This window comes from Monosiga brevicollis, genomic scaffold (assembly GCF_000002865.3).
Source record: "Monosiga brevicollis MX1 MONBRscaffold_5 genomic scaffold, whole genome shotgun sequence".
Lineage (NCBI taxonomy): Eukaryota > Choanoflagellata > Craspedida > Salpingoecidae > Monosiga > Monosiga brevicollis.
Genome location: NW_001865042.1, coordinates 209,697 through 229,662, shown reverse-complemented (window position 1 = coordinate 229,662; position 19,966 = coordinate 209,697). Strand labels below are relative to the sequence as shown.

At 55.7% G+C, this 19,966-nt stretch overlaps 3 protein-coding genes across 3 annotated transcripts in view; 1 reads left to right on the top strand and 2 right to left on the bottom strand.

Moving 5' to 3' along the window:
* MONBRDRAFT_23789 (uncharacterized protein) overlaps nucleotides 1-8,016 on the bottom strand; it is a gene marked incomplete at both ends in the record, with an annotated part of 55,720 nt that extends 47,704 nt beyond the window's left edge. The window contains 2 exons of the mRNA XM_001744025.1: nucleotides 27-7,445; nucleotides 7,563-8,016. Coding sequence (XP_001744077.1) covers nucleotides 27-7,445; nucleotides 7,563-8,016 — 7,873 coding nt within the window. The remainder of the gene's footprint in view (nucleotides 1-26; nucleotides 7,446-7,562) is intronic.
* A 5,373-nt stretch (nucleotides 8,017-13,389) lies between these two features.
* On the bottom strand, nucleotides 13,390-17,057 carry MONBRDRAFT_223 (uncharacterized protein; the record flags this gene model as incomplete). Its single annotated transcript, XM_001744024.1, has 16 exons — nucleotides 13,390-13,460; nucleotides 13,589-13,903; nucleotides 14,055-14,319; nucleotides 14,425-14,535; nucleotides 14,644-14,710; nucleotides 14,812-14,891; nucleotides 15,012-15,119; nucleotides 15,238-15,366; nucleotides 15,485-15,710; nucleotides 15,799-15,887; nucleotides 15,979-16,058; nucleotides 16,156-16,279; nucleotides 16,385-16,440; nucleotides 16,569-16,668; nucleotides 16,777-16,873; nucleotides 16,975-17,057. Coding segments are annotated over 16 exons (2,001 nt in total), but the record flags the coding sequence as incomplete, so codon positions are not given.
* A 463-nt stretch (nucleotides 17,058-17,520) lies between these two features.
* Nucleotides 17,521-19,457, top strand: MONBRDRAFT_31635 (uncharacterized protein; the record flags this gene model as incomplete). Its single annotated transcript, XM_001744211.1, has 7 exons — nucleotides 17,521-17,633; nucleotides 17,677-17,781; nucleotides 18,410-18,470; nucleotides 18,578-18,628; nucleotides 18,727-18,777; nucleotides 18,907-19,000; nucleotides 19,097-19,457. The coding sequence occupies 7 exons, from the start codon at nucleotides 17,521-17,523 to the stop codon at nucleotides 19,156-19,158; spliced, it is 537 nt and encodes a 178-aa protein (XP_001744263.1). The 3' UTR covers nucleotides 19,159-19,457.
* Between the last annotated feature and the right edge of the window lie 509 nt (nucleotides 19,458-19,966).

Sequence of the window (19,966 nt, the reverse complement as noted above, 5' to 3'; positions counted from 1 at the left end):
CGACAGCGATGGCAAAGAATACGTACGTAGTTTGAATCTGAGTTGCGCCAGATCCAGGGTACCGGCAGCCGCAGTCGTCAACCGAAGGGTCCAAGCACCAGTTGCCACCTGCTCACTCACCAGCGCTGCTCCAAACCCAACGTCCAGCAAGGCTCTAGCGCCATGCAAACAGACCGACGCATTGTCATGCACGCCAGCACTATCGAAATAAAGAGCTGTCGCGTCGAGGCCACAGTTGTCAACAGCAGCCCACAGCGGCACAATCACCCCTCTGGGACTCTCCAATTCGAGAACCATGCCATGTGCGTCATCGGTGCTAAGCTGGACAAAAATGTCCAAGTCCTCAACCAGACCCGTTTCGACCACGTTGAAGATCAATTCCATGGGGCTTTCGCTAGCAGAAAATGGCGTAGCTTGCTGGGTATACGTCGTGCGAGAGCCCGTGGCAACGACAATCCCCCACGACACGAACGTTCCAACCGAGAATCCCGTGTTGGTGTCGTACACCTCCAGAGTCCAATCTCCGCCAGCCAAAAGCCCAGCATATTGCGCCAAATTGTTGAGCGGTAGGAAAGCACCGCGAAGATTGTTGGCACATGTGGTCTGAATGGCCGTTGCAGCATCGTCGGTCAAGACAACGCTTTGATAGTTGGCGGCAGAGCAGAAACGATTGACCCCTGTCTGCGACGGATCAATGACGTTGGACAGCAGGGTAATCCGCCGGGCCTCGTGAACCAGATACACCACCAGGTCATTCAAGTTGGGGTGCTCAATAACCATGTGTACGGCCACATCAGCGACCGTTTCGCCGGCGCCGGCCGGGAGGGAGAGAGTGGCCTTGACGCAGTGACCTTGCACGCCGCAGCTTGACGTGATGGGAGTGTTAACAGCCATGCGGTCAGCCAGCATGATTCCAACCGAGGGTTCCTCGTACGTCATGACTAGCCACTCTGCTGGTTGATCCAGAAGCGGATCGATTTGCACATCCACGCGCTCCAACAAATCCTCCTCTGGATCGTACAAGAGAGTGGTCGCCGCATTCATCAGAGGCACGCCCGAGCTACCCTGCAGATGCACTGTAGCATGATCCAGACCCACCGCGTCTGCGCCATTGAGATCGATGACTGGCGCATCGTTGCGACTTGAAATGTTGACGCGCAGTTGAAGGGCCATCGAGTTCAACGCGCCGTCCGAGACCTGGACCTCGACCAGGCGCTGGACATGAGAGGGATTGGCGTCCGTATTTTCATAAGTCAGCGTGGACAGAACGGACGTGTAGGTTGCCGTGCTGCCAGGCCCGCTGAGGCGCAGAAGACCGTTGACGCTGTATGAGAAAGCGAGACCGCTGCCGGTGGTGTTCACGGCCAGCAACTCTGGCTGTACCACATCGCGGTCAACTGGATTGAGCAGTACAGCTGTGGCCTCGGTGAGCATCAAGCTGTCATCATCATGAACCGACAAGTCCTCGGCGATGAACACAGGCCCGCGACCCTCAAAGAAGATGGTGGCGCCGCTGCTCTCAGCCAATGGACTCCTGACAAAGGGGGCGTCGTTGATGGGCTGAATGTCCAAGTGAGCGAAACGCGGTTCCGAGGGAGCCGCGGCCTCGGCAATAGTTGAAGCATCACAAATCACCACCTTCACGATGCGTGATGCAGTCACTGTGGGATTGTTGGACGAATGAACGTAAAATACAGACTGCAAAGCTAGGGTCCAGTCGGCAAGGGTGCCGTTGCCAGACAAAAGTACCTCGGTGCTCCTGTTGCCCGAGATGGATAGACCCGACAGAGCCGTGCCCGCCGCATAGAGAAACTCGTCCGAGCCATCGAGTGGATTCAGCAGTGTGACAATGGCTCGCGACAGACGCGCATCATCGTCATCTTCAATCAGCGCGCCAGGACCCGCCACAGCGACGTTGAGGGCTTGTTCCTCATAAGATGTTGAGTAATTGCCGGAAGGGTCGGTGCCCAGGCTCAAACGGGGCGGATCGTTGACAAACTGAATACGCACAAAGCTACTGGCAGCGAGGCCCCGAGTCAAGGCATCGTCGGCAATATAATGCAATTGCCGCACTACGTCAACCGGCTCGTCGGCCTCGTTGAAATACTCGATGCGCCGCAATGCCTCGGTGTATTGCGCCAACGACGCTCGACCAGTCAAGTTGAGTACGTGGCCCGCACCGCTAGACGTGATGTCGAGGCCAGACGCGTTCACTCGGAGGCCCTCGGCAGCACCATCAGGTGCCCCCAAAAGCGTTATGGTCAGTGCGACCAAGGTTGTATTGTCCGCGTCCAGGACCGAGGCGTTGCCCAAGACAACATGTACGCCACTAGATTCCTCGCGGAAGGTTGCCGTAAAGGGCTGACCATTGGGCGCCCGTAGCCGGAAGAAGGGGCCATCATTTACGCGCTGGAACAGCAGCATCGAGTGTGCCGCATTGCTCTCCAGCGCACCGTCGGACACGCGCAATTCAAACTGACGAGGACGGCCGTCCGGTAACCCGGGTCGCGCAACAGCGTTGCGATAACGTGCTGTCTGTAAAACCCGTCGATAGTCCTCGAGCGAAGCACTACCTGTAAGGTGAGCCACCCCAAAAAATTCCACAACATCAAACTCTTGGATCACAGGCTCTGCGGCAAACGACACGTTTGTGGCGTAGTAATATGCACCACTGCGGCTTTGCAAAAGGGTGAGCAAATCGCCCGAAGCCACGATTGTTGACACGTCAGCCGCAAGCTGAGACGTAAAATTATCGGGGACAACCAGCACGAATGACAACGCAGTAATGGGTTCACTCGCGCTGGAATTGACATCCGCCGTTGCTGTGGCGTTGGTGACCTCGATCGATGCTGATGTCACACCCAACCGAGCTCCCAAAAGCTCGCTCCAAACCGCAGCCCAGGTAGCTTGGGCCTCAGCACTGCTGCGCCAAGAACTCGGCGCAACACCGGGTACGCGCAATGTGGCGTGTGCGGCAACGCGACCTTCGCCCGGCCCACGATTGTGATTGACAAGGGCTTCGTAAACGTACATCAAGCCCGTGTCTAGAACATCAAGCTCAATCGTCTCCGCCTCAAAGTCGGGCGCGTTGATGAGGCGTAGAGTCGCGTTGGTAAGCATCAGATGATCTTCATCCGTGATGGTCAAGGAACCGTTTGGAAAAATAAGGGTGCCATTGTCGCCCTCCACGTACAGGCCCTCGATCTCAACACTTGGAGGAGGTCCGACGAAAATCTGTGGTGGGTCATTGATGAAGATGATGCTGAGGTTCACGGCAGCTGGACTGCTTGTAAAGGCTTCATCAAAAGCCTGCACCTGAATCAAACGCCCGCTGGCATCAGAAGGTCGGTCTGCAAGGTTGGTGTAGCTCAGACTGCGAAGAACTGAGGTATATTCGGCCGCGGTCGCATGGCCAGAGGCAGTCAGCACGTAAGTTGCCGCATCATAGCTGACCGAGATGTTTGCCGAGCCTGTGGCGGCAAGCTGCTCCAGGACGCCATCAACCCCGTTGAGGATGGTCGCATGGAGCCCGGTGAGAGAGAACGAGCCCGAGTCATGATCAACCACCGCAGCATCGAGCGCTACGAGTGGCACAGCCGTGCCCGATTCTTGAAAGGTGGTGGAAAAGTTGACAACGCCACCGGGGCCGAGGTAGACTTCGGGGGCTTGGTCATTGATGAGGGTCACGTCGACGGCAATTACAACGCTATTGGAGGCATAACTCTCATCCCAGACCTGAATGTGGAGAGATCGGGCCACATCCACGGGCTCGGAAGCGCCATCGTTGTAGGTGAGCGAACGCAATACCTGGGCATAGACTTCGGGATAGGCAGCACCTGTCACGCGCAGGGTGTGATTACCGGCATCATAAGAATAGCTGAGATTTGTGCCCGTCGCATTGACGAGCAGGACCACTTCATCGAGCGCAGTAGACGAAGTGCTGCGCACTTCGACGGCGGCGGCCTGGAGCAGGAAACCCGTGTGGTCGGCATCCGAAACGTTGATAGAGACACCAGTGGAGGCAGAATCAAATATGGCCAGCGGTCCCGTATCCTCGACAACCGCAACGCGTGGTGCGGTTGGAGACAAGGCAAGCACGGGGGCGTGGTCATTGATGGGTGTGATGGTCACCTCGGAATAAAGTGGCTGACTCCAATCCAAGCCGTCAAACACAACGAGCTGCAGCAGGCGAGCGCCCAGCGTGGGCTCATCGGCTTGATTGCGGTATTGGGCTGTCAGCAATGCCTCTGTTAGAGAGGAGATGCTCACCGCGACACCGGTGCGAGGTCGCACGGTGACAGTGAGCTGCGAGCCATTCAAATCAGAAATAACCTGTAGACCTCTGATGCCAAGGGCAACGGCATCGAGTGTAACAAGTTCATCATTGCCATCCCTTGCCCCAGAGAGAATAATTTGCGCCGAGGCCAGGGCAGCATGGTCGGCATCCTCGATCAGCAAGTCGGGCGGCAACACCTGAGTGGCGCCACCGCCTTCCAAGAACACAACGGGGAAAGTACCCCCAAAAGTACCTTGCGTCACTGCAGACGTGACGACTGGCACGTCGTTGACGCTCTCAACCACCAACCGTGCCCTGGTGACATTGGCACTGACAGAGCCACTCGGCGAAAACTCGATGGAGGTCCGCGCCAACTCTGCGTAAGCAGAGCCATCCCAGGCGCGAAAGGCAAGCTCAACCTCGCCGTTGAAGTTGGGCCCAGGCACAAAGCGCATCAGCGCGCGGCCAGGCAAGAGCAAGGCCGAGCTGTCAGACAGATTGCCCAGGGCGGTCCAATTTGAAGCGTCCAGCTGATACTGCCACAGGCCGCCGGTTTGCCCGGTCTGACCTGTCAACCCCACGCCCAGGGGCGAGGAGTCCACATCCGTCGCCAAAGCCACGAGCTGGCTGACGAATATACCAGCAATGTCGTTGGCGGCCGTGTCCTCCGCCACGGCTGGTAGCTGGATCACAGTGTTGGGCAGCATTGGCGGATCATTCACAGGTGTGACCTGGATCACAGCCGCGGCCATGGTCTCACGAGGGCCGGGGCTGCCCGTGTGACCATTATCGTTGGCAGCAATAACAAGATGCACGGGACCGAACATGTTCGGTGCGGGCACAAAGATGAGATCAGTGAGCCACGCAGTGAGCTCGGGAACAGTTCCGTTGAGTTGTAGCATGGGTCCAACAGCGTTGGCGTCAAACACAAACTGGCCAGCGTCCACGTTGAGCGTAAGCGAGAGGCGCCCAGCTGAATCGGCCAGGTCGGCATCGGACACTGAAAGATTCAGCAACGCCAGTGGTGTGTCTTCAGGAGTGCTGGCGTTGGCAATGACCAGCACGGGAGCTTTGTTGACGGCGGCATATGTGAAGGCATCTGAGGCCGACGTTAGCGCGCCAGTGGTGGAATGCACCACAACGTCACCTGTCTGTGGCTCATTAAGTGTCAGCTGTACAGTAATGGCATCGTCCGACGCGTTCAAAACAAGCACAGGGCGGCCGGCCACCTCGACGAGGGACACGTTACCGCCGCCGAGCAAACGCTCGCCCTGGATAACCACAATGTCGCGAACTTTACCCGCGGTGGGCGTCACCTGAGTGATGGCCATCGGTGGTAGGAAGGTGAAGTTGAACTCTGAAGCATAGGCGCCAAAGGTGTCAGCCACAACGGCAATGGGACCCGCGGCAGCAGACACGTCGTGCTCGGGGGGGACGCGCAATTCGAGGCGGTTAGAGCTGGCCGAAATCACGGTCAGATTGGTTGCCCCCGGAACCGTGGCGGACTGGATGGCCGCACCACTGGCCAAGAGATTGCTTCCGGTGACAGTGATGATGGTGCCGCGAAACCCCTGGGAAGGCTCGAAAGCGGTGACGACAGGCGGGGAGGCGTAGCGGAAGGCGTTGTACGTGGTGTGTGTGGCACCGGACGAGGCCACCAGCTCGACAATGCCAGGGGCGGTTGCGACTGCATGACCACTGGCTGTCAGAATCACGAGTGATTCGTTGGCAAAGCGCACGTTAGCCACGGGCACGCCCGCCAGCGTGACGGCGGCGAGACTTGCACCACCGCCCAGCAGATCTCGACCGCTAAGCGTGACACGAGTGCCCATCACACCGACGGAGGGTGCGACTCCTGTAATGAGACCTGGGTGGGTGTAGGCAAAGCCATCGACGGCAATGGCCTCGGCCCCGGTATTGGCACGCAGGATGACGTCACCGGGACCTTGTGAACCGGCACGAAGCACGACGTGCACTTCAGAATCGGACGCATTGAGCAAAGTTGTGGGAAAGCCAGCTACGGTAACGCTCTCGATGTAGTCGCCGCCGTTGAGAAGATGCTCTCCATGGATGACCACTCGAGTGCCTTCGCGACCTGAGGTGGGGGTAACCACTGAGATGTTGCTGGGCTCAACGTAGCGCCACCCATTTGGGATGACTGTTTGAGCGCCAGTGTCAGCTTCAATCACCACATCACCCAAGCCCACTTGTGTTGTAAAGCCAGCTTCCACTACGACAAGGCTGTCGAGTTGAACAACCACGGTGGCGGGAACGCCAGCCAAATGAACGGCAGCAATGCGTGAGCCACCGCCAAAGAGATATTGCCCATTGATGAAGACCCGTGTCTTGTGCTGGCCCTGCGTCGGCGAATTTGTCACGACGCGAGACTGAGGGAGATAGGACCACACGGTGCGGAGTAGCGCAAGTGCGCCCGTGTCAGACTCCACCGTGACGTTGAGGTTGGGCGATCCGTTGAGTGGACCAGCTGCGGCACGGAGATGGATGCTCGTTGAAGAGGCATTGACAATCTCGGCCGGCGTGTCTCCCAATCGCACGCTGACAATGGTGCTGCCGCGACCAAAGAGGCGCTCGCCCTGAACCTGGAGACGGGTACCAAGCTGACCCTCCATGACGGAGAGACTAGAGATGTTGCTTGGCGGACCGTAGGTGAAGGAAGCGTTGGACAGGTTGGCCACCAGAGCGCCAGTGTCGGCTTCGATAACCACGGCTTCAGGGAAGCCCCCCAATGCCAGATTGGAACCGAGGTGAGTTGGAGGGCTCGCGCGCACAACAATCTCCTCATTGGACACATTGACAGGAATGGCATGAATGGGGCCAAAGCGTACGGCATGCAGGGCAGCACCGTGACCCAAAAGCGAGACACCACGCAGCGTTACAAAGGTGCCCCATTGGCCGCTGTATGGTGTGATGGATGCAATGAACCCCTCGGGCAAATAGCGAAAGCCCTCGGCCTTGGCCACACGGGCGTGCGTGTCGGCAATGAGTTCGACCAGCGTGAAGTTGACCGAGGTCGGAGCTGTTTGAGCACGAACAAGCACTTCTGAGTCTGATGCTGAGACGATCTCGGCCGGGACACCGCCCAGGTTGACCGTGGTCAGCTCAGTACCATGCCCGAGCAAGCTGGATCCGCGAATGGTCACATAAGTGCCTGTGTGATCAAAGCAAGAAAAGGCGAGAGATGCAGGGCCGAGGGGTTGAATGTGTGAGCGTCATGGCGGATCGTGGACCGTTTGAGGACAAAGAGGTGAAACGGAATTGAGCGTACCATGTTGGCCTTGAGCAGGCTCGATTGTGTCAATGCTGCCTTCACGGCGGTAAGCAAACTGGTCAAGACCGACAGTACGTGCTCCGGTATTGGCTGTGAGAACGATCGCGCCTGTTCCGTCAAAACTTTCGTTGCGCAGAGCTTCAACAATGACCAATGTATCGTTGCCAAAGATGACGGAGGCTTCAACGCCACCAAGGGAGGCGTGGTCAATGGAAGTGCCTCCACCCAGAAACTTGTGGCCCTGTATCGTCACGCGGGTTCCTGCCTGGCCAAATGGCGGATTGACGGCCGTGATGTTACCATCGTCAAGCACCGTAAAGGCGTTTTCAAAGGTAAAAGTCGAGCCGGTATCGGAGACGACGCGAACGTCGACCAGGTCCGCGTGGGCGGTGGCACAGAGCAGTGTAACGAGTGCCACTACAGTGCGCCAGGCTGTGACAAGGAAAGCCATTGTCACAGGTCAGGAAGATAAGAAAGAGAGAAGAAGTTGAGAGGACAGAGAAGAAAGATGTGCCCGCCAAAGGGCAGCAGCAACCAGGGCTCAGAGAAAAGCGTGTGCTGGTGGTCAGAAGATTGGGGTCAAAAGAATGTCCAAAGAGATGGATGGTCAGAATACGCGTCGATACGCGTGTGCGTATGTACGCACACGCCAAACTATCTTACCCCCCGCCGCCAAGACCTGTGCGAGCGGGGGTCTGTGCAAGTGCTCGACGACGCTGAATGAATGTGGCAGCGCGCAGCAACCAGGACTCGATAAAGCCACGTTACCCAACCAGTCTCAATCAGCGACCACCAAAAAGCAAAACAAGTAGAAGGCCGGTCACTCTGGCCACACAATCGCGCAGGACCAATCCGGCCCACTCGACTCGTCAGAAGGGAAAATGCCCCCCCGTGTGAGGGTGCAAGGGTAGTTGCCTGTCTTGTTCCTTCTCTTCGTGCGCTGTCACTAGGTAGGTAGGTGTCTTTTTTTTGGGGTCTCTCTCTCTCTCTCTCTCTCTCTCTCTCTTTTCTTTGTTTTTGGCAGGGTTTTATTCTTTTCTTCTTCTTGTCACTGACTGAAGCATTGAGCAAAGTCCTTTGATCTACCAACGTACGGGAGGGTGCTGGTCGACGAGGAAGTGTGGCTGCCGTTTGGTTGTTACGACGAGTGTTCTCGAATTGTACTTCAGGTATCTACGCAAAGCTGGCCCAACGATCGACATGCAATCTCGTGATGCGCAAGTGAGCGGCCACCTGGCTAACACTAGGCCGTCGCGACCAGGCCGAGGCCATTGGGGACGTTGTTTGTCAAGCACGCCCAAGGACAGCGACGCTCTAGTGGTTTGTTCGTCGCGGTGGCTGATGGGGGTCAGAACATAGCCCTCTGAATTTGATATGACGCCCGTCAAGGCCATCTCGCACCCAACTTCGCATGCATGCACGCACTCTTCAAAGACCCAGCGGTGTTTTAGAGTAGAGGGTTATACTTTATTTTACGGAGAATCGACTCTTTCTCTAAATCTCTCTCTCTCTCTCTCTCTCTCTCTCTCTCTCTCTCTCTCTCTCTCTCTCTCTCTCTCTCTCTCTCTCTCTCTCTCTCTCTCTCTCTCTCTCTCTCTCTCTCTCTCTCTCGGCCGCTGGGTGATGGGAGATGGCTTCGCGCTTGGAAGAGGCGTTGGCCGCGGCTCGAGGGTTGTTGGATCCTTATGCGCGCCCAGTACACGTGTACCCGACCAGGACTGCCCCAAGGTACCAGGGGCAGCCTTCATGGCCTGATCATGCCACCGGAGCCTGGGCCTGGGCAGCGCTCGCACCCATGCCTGCCTCTGCAGCCACAGCCACAGGACTCCCCATCGACGCTCAGTCCCCCAGTCGGGAAGTTCGACGGCAACTGCGTCGTCGACGCCGCTGTCTGGTAGAACTCAAGCAAAACCAACTCCGCCTGAGGGTGAGCTGCCTGCTTTCTCTTTGTCTCGTGCTTTTGGGTGTCGGCCATGCTCCTAAGAACTCACACGTTTCCACGGCTCCCTTGACCCGACGTGTACCGATTTGCTTGCAGCTACTACGGCGTATCTTTGACGCTTGGAAACAAACGGCACTGCATTGCCACGATCGTGGTCAACTGTGCGTTCCGTCCTTTGACTTCCCCCCCCCTACCCCTTCCCCTCGTGCATTTGCTCATCACTGGCCTCCACCTGGCCTCCCGTAATGCACGTGTATGTGTGCTTGCTTCAATGCGCACGCCTGCTCAGGTTGGCTGCACGTTGTCAACGACGCCATCTTCGAACGTATTGGATCATCTGGCAAACTCGCCTTCGTCAGCGGTAGGATGACTCTTCTCACCCCTCCGATTCCTCCCCTCCGCCGCCTTCATCCCTCACCATCTGATTCTGGGCGCGCCGCTCTTTCAAGGCAAGGCCGTGCCCTCGAAGATGCCCGACAGCGGCGGGCAGCTCAAACCGAGCAGCGCCTCAAGGTATTAGTCTGGCATTTTCATGCTCGGCAAACCGTTGTCTTCTTACTCGCCAACCTCTATGGGTTCTTGCCTAATCTAGGTCAAGTGGACGATAGCATGCCAGTTTGATGCAACCCGCCGCTTGGCCCCGGTGTTTTTCGCCTGGAAGGTTGGTCTTCCTTGTACCTCCTAGACATTTGCGCCGCCTTGCATGAGGCACTCCTGGATGCCGCACACGCTCATGGATGGCTTCTGCTTTGCCGCAGCGCTGGGCTCAGCGAACACGACTCTTACAAGCCCAACACAAACTTCGTGAGGTCAGCGGTGGTGTGCCCATCTACTCCGCCGCCCTTTGCTTGGCCTCGCATCTGCACATCCAAAAATCACAAAACTCCAATCCTGCAACAAAGATCGTGCCTGCCTGATCCTTGGCCGCGCTCCACCGCTGGGCTATTGAATCGGTAGTCAAAAGCCCAGCACCTTCTCGCTCGACTGGCAGGACCGGAGCACCTCGCTCCCGCCGTAGATTCATCCCCACAAGCAAGCGTGCAGGCAGTAGGGGAGCCGCCTACAACACCCGCATCTTCCCCAGCGGCATTTTCAGAACCCCTGCGTGCCGTATCCCCGGTGAAGGCTGTGCCTGCGCCATCGCCCCCCGTGCCCCATTCTGTGGCGCACCCCGCCCATGCTCAAGACCCTAGGCCCAAAAAACCAACGTTACCTAACAACCCCAGCACTCCAGATAACCCCGAACCAAAGCCAGAGCCCTCGAATGTCCCAGCACAGACCTCGCCCGAACCAAAGCCAGAGCCCTCGGATGTCCCAGCACAGACCTCGCCCGACGCCCCGATAGCAACACAAGCCTCCAAGGCGCGGCCCAAAAACCCGCCCCCTTTGGTGCAGCGCATGATGGAGCGGGAAGCACATCGCCAGCTCGTGCGTCAGGAGCGTCTGCGTCGACAACAAGAGCAGCAACAAGCGGCAGCCGTACGATGATTCCGCCCCTTGCTGTCCCTTGCAGGCAATCTAGCCTTGGAAGCCGGCAGAGCGCACTGCTCTTCTCATGCAACACCGATGTACAGGCAGCCGAAGCAGCAGCTAAAAAAGCAGCAGCCGATGCCAAACTTCAGCAGGCTCGAGAAGCGCACCAGGAACGACAAGCCAAGAAGCTGGCCGAGCAGGTATGCATGTCTGCTATCGAAAAGTCCGGCCTCCCAAAAGCGGCTCTCTACATGTGCAAGCGCGAGCCACAACCTAGCTCGAGGCCTCTCTTTGCTCAATACCCCATGTTGTTGACTCAATCGTCAGGAACGCGCACGTATGCGCGAGCGTCAGGCTGCTCGCGAGGCCGTGGCCACAGGTGCGCGAGTACACTTGACCCAACACTATTGTCAATCTGTGTGACACTGATATGCGTGGCTCACACAGGCTTGGCTCGCTGCCACCGACGGCGGGTTATTTGTCGAAACATTTTGAGGGCTTGGCATGACCGAGTTCAGCAACGAGAGCTACGCTGCAACGAATATATCTGCGAGCGGGACCGACACTTTCTTCGCGCATGCTGGTTGCAGTGGCGACATGCACATGGTGAGCTCCTTCCTCTCTCTCTCTTTCTCTCTCTCTCTCTCTCTCTCTCTCTCTCTCTCTCTCTCTCTTTCCTCTTGTTCCCCGGTCTTTGAAGCAGCATTGTCGCTTGATCCCACTGCTCACCTGGTTAACCTGGCCTTGACTTCATCGTGACAAATGGGGGCAGAGCTACGTTTGCGCGAACGTCGCCGCCAAATGTTGCAGCATGCTGAGCAACACGCCGATCAGTGCTTACAGCGTGTCGCTTGGCACCACTGGCGCCGCATGTTGGCGGCCTGCCACGCCCAATGCCGGCTGGCGACTGTGCAAATCAACCGCACACGGATGCGACGTGCCTGGCGACATTGGTGGCAGCTGCAATGTAACTGGCGCATGCGAGACGCCGATTTGGCGGTGCATCTACGACAACGGCCATCACAGTATGTCTGGTTGTATTGCCCTTTGCTTACTGGCTGTTCCTCAACGTTGATGGTTTGAATCGTCTCACCTGCCACGTGAACTGGCATGGCCAGGGCTCTTCTGGCTGCTCTACGCTGCTGGCGTCGACAACTCGCTCTCAAACGCAAGGTGCATACATCTGCACATCCTTCCTGTTCTCTTCATTCGCCTTGCATGCGCCCTGTACTGACCTCCCTGTGGGTGTGTTGGCTCACTAGCATGAGGAGCGCCGAGCACTTGAGGCGCGTTTGTATGGCGTGGTCCGTGATCTTTTGCCCAATTTTACGCCGCGTGCTGAACGGTGCTCGCCGCCACCAAAGGCTTCTGGCTCGGGTTTTCCGATTTAACGTTTCAAAATGCGAGTTTAAGGGATCCTCACAGTTTTATTAGATGATAATATGTTACAACACCCGGCTGTAGTGCTAGCGCCGGATCCGTCCTCTATTTATCGTGGAGCCTGGCATGTCGTGTCATGGCAATTTTGGTTGATTCTCATCCGTTACTCATATTAATCTATTTATTCAGACGTTTTTATCTTCATGTCTGAGAGCCATCACAGCCCGCGTGCTTCAATTGTTGTCTGGCTGTTGAAACCTGGCAGGTCATACTGGCTTGCTCGGTTTTGAGCTGAATGGCCGACTCCCCATGAATGCTTTACGTCATGTAAAACCAAATTCAAAAAAATTCAAGGCAAATTCGTATCCGGCCATTGTTTTCATCCAGAAATGTGCATGGTATCATGTTTTGCGTGTGTGATGTACATACTCTTGACTTCGTGACTGACGAGATTTTACAAATAAACAGCAGATGGCTCGTCGTTGTCCCGTGGTCGGTACCGTGTTCCCCATGTGCCGACGACCACCAAATACGCACCAAATACGCTTTGGTAATGTAAATTTTCAAGCATGCTTTGGATCGTGGGTGATTGCATTTTCCCACAGCTTGGATACTGGAGAGTGCATCTAAATTGCACAGGTCGAGAACATACCGGAGGCCCACATACCGACCGTTTTTAGTACACACTTTTGCACCAGAAATCTGGGCAAATGATATCAGTTTTTGAGCAAGTTGACCGAGGGCATCAAAAAGTCAAAGATCACAATAACACCAAGGAAAAAAAAAAAAAGATTCATGCGTGTGGTGATTGTGCTGCACACAACCGCCCCCAAAACGTTCAGTTGATCCAATTCAAGTCAGTCTGGCGACAACTGAGCTGGCGAAGCGGGCGCCACACAGCTTATTCAGGGTTTTTGGCCAAAAATGCCAGCCACTGCAATAGAAAGCGCGACAGAGAAGCACCCGGTGAGCGCACATCTCCCACTGCTGCTGCTCGACAGCACAAAGTGCAAGCAGTCTGACCTTATCATGCAGCTTGGCCTGGTTGTTGTACGCCTTTTCCACGCGCTTTTTCGTCGACTTGGGCAGCTCATTGCCCTCTTTGGCACCCAACGATGCGGCAATTACGTCATCAGCACAGCTCAACATTCATCCAGACAGCTCATGCAAAGACAAACAAGCATCAAACAGGGCAAGCGTGTGGGAAAAGAAATCCAAGGTTACCCACCAGCATCACGCTCAGGTACACCGCGCTCGTCAAAGGTGCAGTCCTTGAACTCCGGATCGTCCTTAAACAAGTCTGCAGGCGCAAGCTTGCCCTTTTCGAGCTTTTTGCGTTCCGCAGCGGCCCGCTCAGCAGCCTTGCGTCGCTTCTCCTCTTCCTTGGCGGCCTTCAAGGCGGCTTCCTGCTCTTTCTCACGCATGAGCTCTTCCGCATCGACCAATTTGACAACGGCACCAGATTCCTTGTCCTCCAAGCGAACGCCCAATTTGGGCAGCGCCTCATCGCGCACTTTGTCACACAGCTCCAAAACATCCTTATCTGTTCAGAATGCAACAGTTTCCACGATGAATGGAAAAAGAGGAAAGGAACGCCTGCGAGAACAAGTCATCAAAAAAAAACAACAACAACAACAACAACAAAAAAAAAAAAAAAAAAAAAAAAAAAAAAAAAAAAAAAAAAATCCGCGAACCTTTGTTGGCGCGTGCGAGCTGGCGAATCTGATCACGCAGCTCGGCAAAGCGAAGAAGGGGCTCCATTAGCACTGCCTCCGCGCTGACGGTTCCGTCATCCCGGGGAAAACCAATCTCTTCCCCGGAAGGAATCAAACCAAAGCACACAAACAGGCGGGTCAAATATTCGGCCACAGCGCGCATGGCGTGGGTAAGGGCACTCATGCTCTGCAAGCGTGTGTTGCACTCGGACACGAGGTCACGGGCATGCTGCATAGCCGTAGCCTAAGGGAAAGCCACCGTTCAATGGAGAGGCGATGGTGGCTTAGCCTCGAAGACACCTAGAGGTTTATTGACACCATCAGGCCACATCAGCGCTGGCCGACGAACCGTGTCGATGTTGTCGCAGAGTGCAGTATGAATGGCCAGCTTCTTGGTCTCAAACACGGCCAACAGATCTTTTTCGCCGGCATCGCGGCCTTGTGCCTCGCGCGACAAAGCCTGCAGGTTGGCGATTCCCGAGCCCAAGTGGAAAAGGCATGAGTCAGCATCCCTTTTTTTCAAACTTCATATCGAAGGACTGCACCAGGCCCCCTCACACGAACAAACCTTGATGTTGAGAAAAAATTCCTTGAAGACTCGCTCGTAAACCTGAGCCTCTTCAAAAGCATCCGCACTGTATAGAACACGGGCAGAGGACGGCAAATGAAGCGACAAGAATGCACCAATGGTCACCATCGGAGGGCGGGGCGGGGTTGTGGCGGCCAGGGCGAATACCTGTAATTGAGAGTATCTGTCCACGAGTGAAGCAGAAACATGAAACGAATTTGGCGGGCCGTGTAGGTCTCGAGTGCTTGCTATTGAAAGTTACCCGTATGGACCCAGGAAAGGAAGAGATAGGAGAAATAGAGGCAAACATGTGAGGCAATGGTTGATTCCGTGCACCTGGGCCAAACCGACTAGGGCGCTATACGTACCTTGATGGTAATAAAGTTTTTGAGGCTCTTGGACATTTTCAGCCCTTCGATATGAAGGTGGCCCGAGTGAAGGAAATAGTTGACCCATTGGTCATTCTGGAAGTATGCCTGTTGTCAATGCACATGGGATGGCAAGAAGATGAGTCATCAAGATGTGGATGAAGCTTTGTTCAGGGCATGGGGTACCGTGCGGAGTTTGAAGACAACAGCAGTTGCAGTGACAAACCTCGCTCTGTGCCAACTCGTTGTCGTGATGGGGGAACTGCAGGTCAACACCCCCCGAGTGAATATCCATATTGTCGCCGAGAATATCGCTGGCCATGGCCGAGCATTCGATATGCCAGCCCGGACGACCCTGAAGCACCATACAGCCAGACCGTGGCACCAATTTATTCATCAGTTTGCAGGTCAGAGGGCGAGAGGAGGCAGTCTTTAGTGAGACAACAAGGTCACGTGGAGCATGGGAGGCGTACCTGTCCCCAGGGCGATGTCCATGAGGGTTCGCCGGGCTTGCTGGCCTTCCAAAGAGCAAAGTCAGACTGGTTGCGCTTTTCAGAGCCAGCGCCGCTGAGGGCGCCCTCGCCATCACTCAAGAGCTTGTCGTTGCCCACTGCCTCGGGCTTCAGCTTGGCGTAGGTGTGGTCTTTGTCGGTGCGGAACTTGGTCACATCAAAGTAAACTGATCCATTCGACTCATAGCTAAGTGTCCCAGCGGTGGTGGTGGTGGTGGGGTGAGTTTCATACGCAGGGCCTACTTTGGGGATGAGGCTAGCTCGGGTTGACGTACGCAAAGCCATTGTCGATGATGCGTTGAATGTAGGCCACAATTTGCGGCACGTAGCCCGTCACGCGAGTAATAACATCGGCTGGCTCAACCTAGCGTCGTTGCAGGTAACGACGTCAAAAGGCGAGAGGCGAGGGGCGAGGCGCTGGAGGACGCAAAAGCCACGCTGTGCAGGCCACTAACGTTGAGCGCACTCATGTCCTGGAAGAACTCGGCTTCCCAGTGCTGGCTGAGCTTGAGAAAAATGTCCTTGTCAAACTCATCTAAGCGCAGATGAGATTGAGACGAGGGGGTTTCATTCAAACATCACACCTACGAGTTGAAATAGGAGCGGTCAGGATGGAACATGGGCAAACGAACCGGTGGTGCGATTGGCATCAAGGTAGCGAGCGAGGGCAAAGTCGGCAGCATCAATAAGGGGCAAAAGGCCTTCAGTGGGGTTGGCTTGGGTTTGATGCAAGCGTTCGGCAGCGTTGATATCCGCCTGAAGACCATCGAGAAGGGCATAAAAAAAAGGAGCATGTTAGATTCTTTTTGCGGATCGAGCTGGGGTGGGACCAATAAGCCAGCGAGCGCAGCACTGCCAGACCAGGGCTTTTTCGAGCATGCCGCGTTTATCGGGATCCTCTTCCCGACCAGCATCCTCTGCAAGACAAGCTGGGCCAAGGTTTGGGCGTGTGGGGTGGACGAATGCAAGAGGCGTGCCATATTAGCGGCTTCATATGACTGTTGAGCTGCATGTCGGTACAAGCAAGCGCATGGCTTGGCCTTACCAATGGCGTGGGTGATGGTGGACAGGGAGCTGGCTGGATCCTCAAGAGCCTGCGCACGAAATTGGGCCACGAGGTGCTGCTGGCGAGCGCGAATGATAATCTACGGGATCATGATGGAGGCGGGCGCAACATGGTCAGGGTCGAGCAGCTGTTGTCGGGGGCACGGATACCCCAGCTTGGCAGACTCCGCGCCGTGCTGCTGCTAGACCTTGTCATCGATGTCCGTGATGTTCATGACAAACTGAACGTCGTAACCAAAATATTCACGCAGAATACGGCGAAGGATATCAAAGCTGACATATGATCTGTGAGGCCCCGACATGCAAGGCGGTGAAGGGCTGTGGCAAGCGCCACCGTGGACCCAAAAACGTGTGGACCAGGCAAAGGGAGGGAAAAGAAAGCATACCGAGCATGGCCGAGGTGGGCTGCATCATAAACCGTCGGACCGCAGGCGTACCAAGTCACACGGGGACCCTGCTGGGGAACGAATTCGCGCTGCACGAGACATTGGCACACCGTCAAAATCGGTCTCTGGTATCGAGACGCGGAAGGAAAAAGGGCTGCCCGAATGAGCGATTAACAAGCCCGAGTGGGCCAGATAGCTACCTTGGTGCGGCTTTGGCTATCAAGAAGGTGGAGGCGATGTTGCTGCGCGGCCGCAGGGAGCTGCCACAGATCGGCAGGCTTGGGACCACTCGACACTGCCGGCGAGGCCGGAGCAGCCTCGACCGTGCTTGTAGCAGCAGCCATCGTAACGCACAAAACACACTGAGAGCAACACACACGATAGCTCTGTCTCCACCGATGATCTATGGCATGCGCACACCACAATCAAGCCGGCATTCAGCATTCAAGCTCCATCAAGGCCCAGCGCGGGCGGCGGTGGAGCAGACAGGAAGGCGTCGGACAGGGGCGGCTCACTCCCTCACCAGCTCCACTTGCTCGTCACACGATGCTGAATGTGTGTGTGTGTGTGTGTGTGTGTGTGTGTGTGTGTGTGTGTGTGTGTGTGTGTGACACGTTGCGTTGCAGTTCTAGTTATGCGACCACTTTTTCAGGGTTGAGGTTTGCATATCGTCACTGAGTTCGTGTCTATAATATTACCAAGTGTTCTTCCTTTTTGTTTTCCTCTCTCAGTCTCTCAGTCTCTCAGTCTCAATCCCAGTCCCTCTCTGTGGCCATTTCTCACACTGATCGACACTGATACAAGATGGTGAGTCAAATGGCAGCGCCGGGCGTCGTTGGGGTGGAGGGAGGAGGCTTTCTGGGACTGCAGTGGGGTGTACCAGAGTCCGAATGGGCTTTTGGGGGCCAATTGTCAAGAGTGTCTTCCCAGATGTGTCTGGGATGAGAGTGAGGCGGAGGAAGCACAAAGCTCTGGCTGGCCACGTCAGACGAGCTCCAAGGACCTGGAACCGCCGGGCTGGTCTTAGGTCTCGCGTGCCTTGCATGGGCCTTGTCCTGGTTCTTGTTGGATGAACCGCGCCTCTACTAGCTCTTATTGCTCGTGTGTGGACTGTGCGAGATTTGTCCAAAAGCTGCACGCGTCACCTGTCGTAGCCGCTCACCATCACTACGTTGTCTCTAGGCGCACAACTTTCCTCCTCTGCGGCCGACGGCAAGCGCCGTGACCGCCACGCAGCTTCCCGTGCACAACATGGGTGTTCATGATACCTTGCGCTTCGGGTAAGGAACATGCTCGTCTTTCTCCGAAACTTCTCTTTTTTTTTTTTTTTTTTTTTTTTCGTTTTTCCTCGTCCATTCTTCCCTTTCATGTTGCTCTGGTGCCTGAAAACGCACACGGTCAAGGTGTATCTCATCTCACCATGTTTGGCCTTTAGTCCCGCTGCTGCAGGCGAGGTGCTTAGTGCCAAGCATCCTGTAGAAGTGGCGCAGAACAAGGTTTGGATACGATGCAACGTGACGCGATGCGATATGACGAGATTGACTTGGTACCTTGAGGCTGAGGTTCACCAGTGTTGTTGCTTGGGGCACCTTCTTTTTCTCAGCGCGCGGAGCACGAGCAAGATCTCAAGCTGTCCCTGGTGGCTGCCAGTCAGGTGAGGGCCTGCGCCGTGACAAGGGCCATTTCCAAGTGCAGGCGGTGTTTTCATCTCATCCTTTTCTCGTTTTGGATGGGTTTGCAACACTCGGACAGGGTGATTACATGCGTCAGGTGATGCTGCAAGAGCGTCGTTCATTGGCTCAGGTTGGTTCACGTTTGACTCTTTTCAAGCGATCATGTGCTGAGCCACCGTGGCTGGCCTTGATCCACACCCCGGAGCGGCGGGCTTCTGCATTGAATTGACTTTGGTTGCGGCTGCATCGTGTGATCTAGCGCAAGCGTCTGCCTACCCTACCCAACACCATGCTTGGTCTGGAAGTGGCCATGGGTTATGACCAGCTCATTGGTTTTGAAGATTACTTGAACAGTACGTGGTTGGGCTCTGCTCTCCGCTCTTGTCTCTCAACGCGGGTGCAGATGCTCTGTCAACTCATGCGCATGGATGTCCCGCGTTCCACTCTAGCCGGCGAGGATCCCGAGGCGATCAGCAACGTGCACGCAGCAGCCGAGGCTATGCGGTGGTAAATGGGCCGAGCCAACAAGAGCCCATTCAAACTCAAACAAGGCCGCTCATGTGCTGCCTTGTCGTGTGCTGCCTTGTCGTGTGGTGACCTTATTGTTTCTTTGTGCTTGCTTGTTTGTTTGTGGTGCGGATCCACATTCCAAACACTGATTGTTTCATCATGCCTTGTTCTGTTCATGCTTTCTCTCATGTTTCCGCGCGTTCCGCTCGGCGCCTCAGCGGCGTTGCCGTCGAGGCGACGCATCTATGATGCACGGCGTTCGGTCTGAATCCCCCAAAATTCATTCAGTGCATTCGTTGGTGTCACGACCATTTTTATCAGCACCGCACATCGAGACCTCCTGGCCACCGAGTCCACAGCCGCATGACCCAGAATCATTGTCCTTGGACCTGTTCACCATCGCGTGTGCAACCCTCATAAACTTGAGTCTTAAAAATAAAAAATCTCTCCTCTACACACACACACACACACACACACACGAGTTGTTGGCAAACTCGAAACTTCTTTTGCTGACGTGGAATGATGACAATGTCGAACTTGCACCTCCGATGCTTTTCATCTCTGTTCTTGAGCGACACCTGGTTCGTACCTCTGACCGCTGCTGTATTCTCTTATGCACACTGCTCTTGATCACCTCTGATAGCGGCATCTGTCTCTGGCGTTGACTCCCTACCTCTTTCTCTCTCTGACTCAAAAAAAAAAGAAAAAAAAGAAAAACTCATCAGTTTGACAGAGAGAAGCTAGGTGAGGTGGTCATGTGTGCTGCGTGCGCCAGAGATGCGAGTGTCTGCGGATGGACTGGTTGGCTC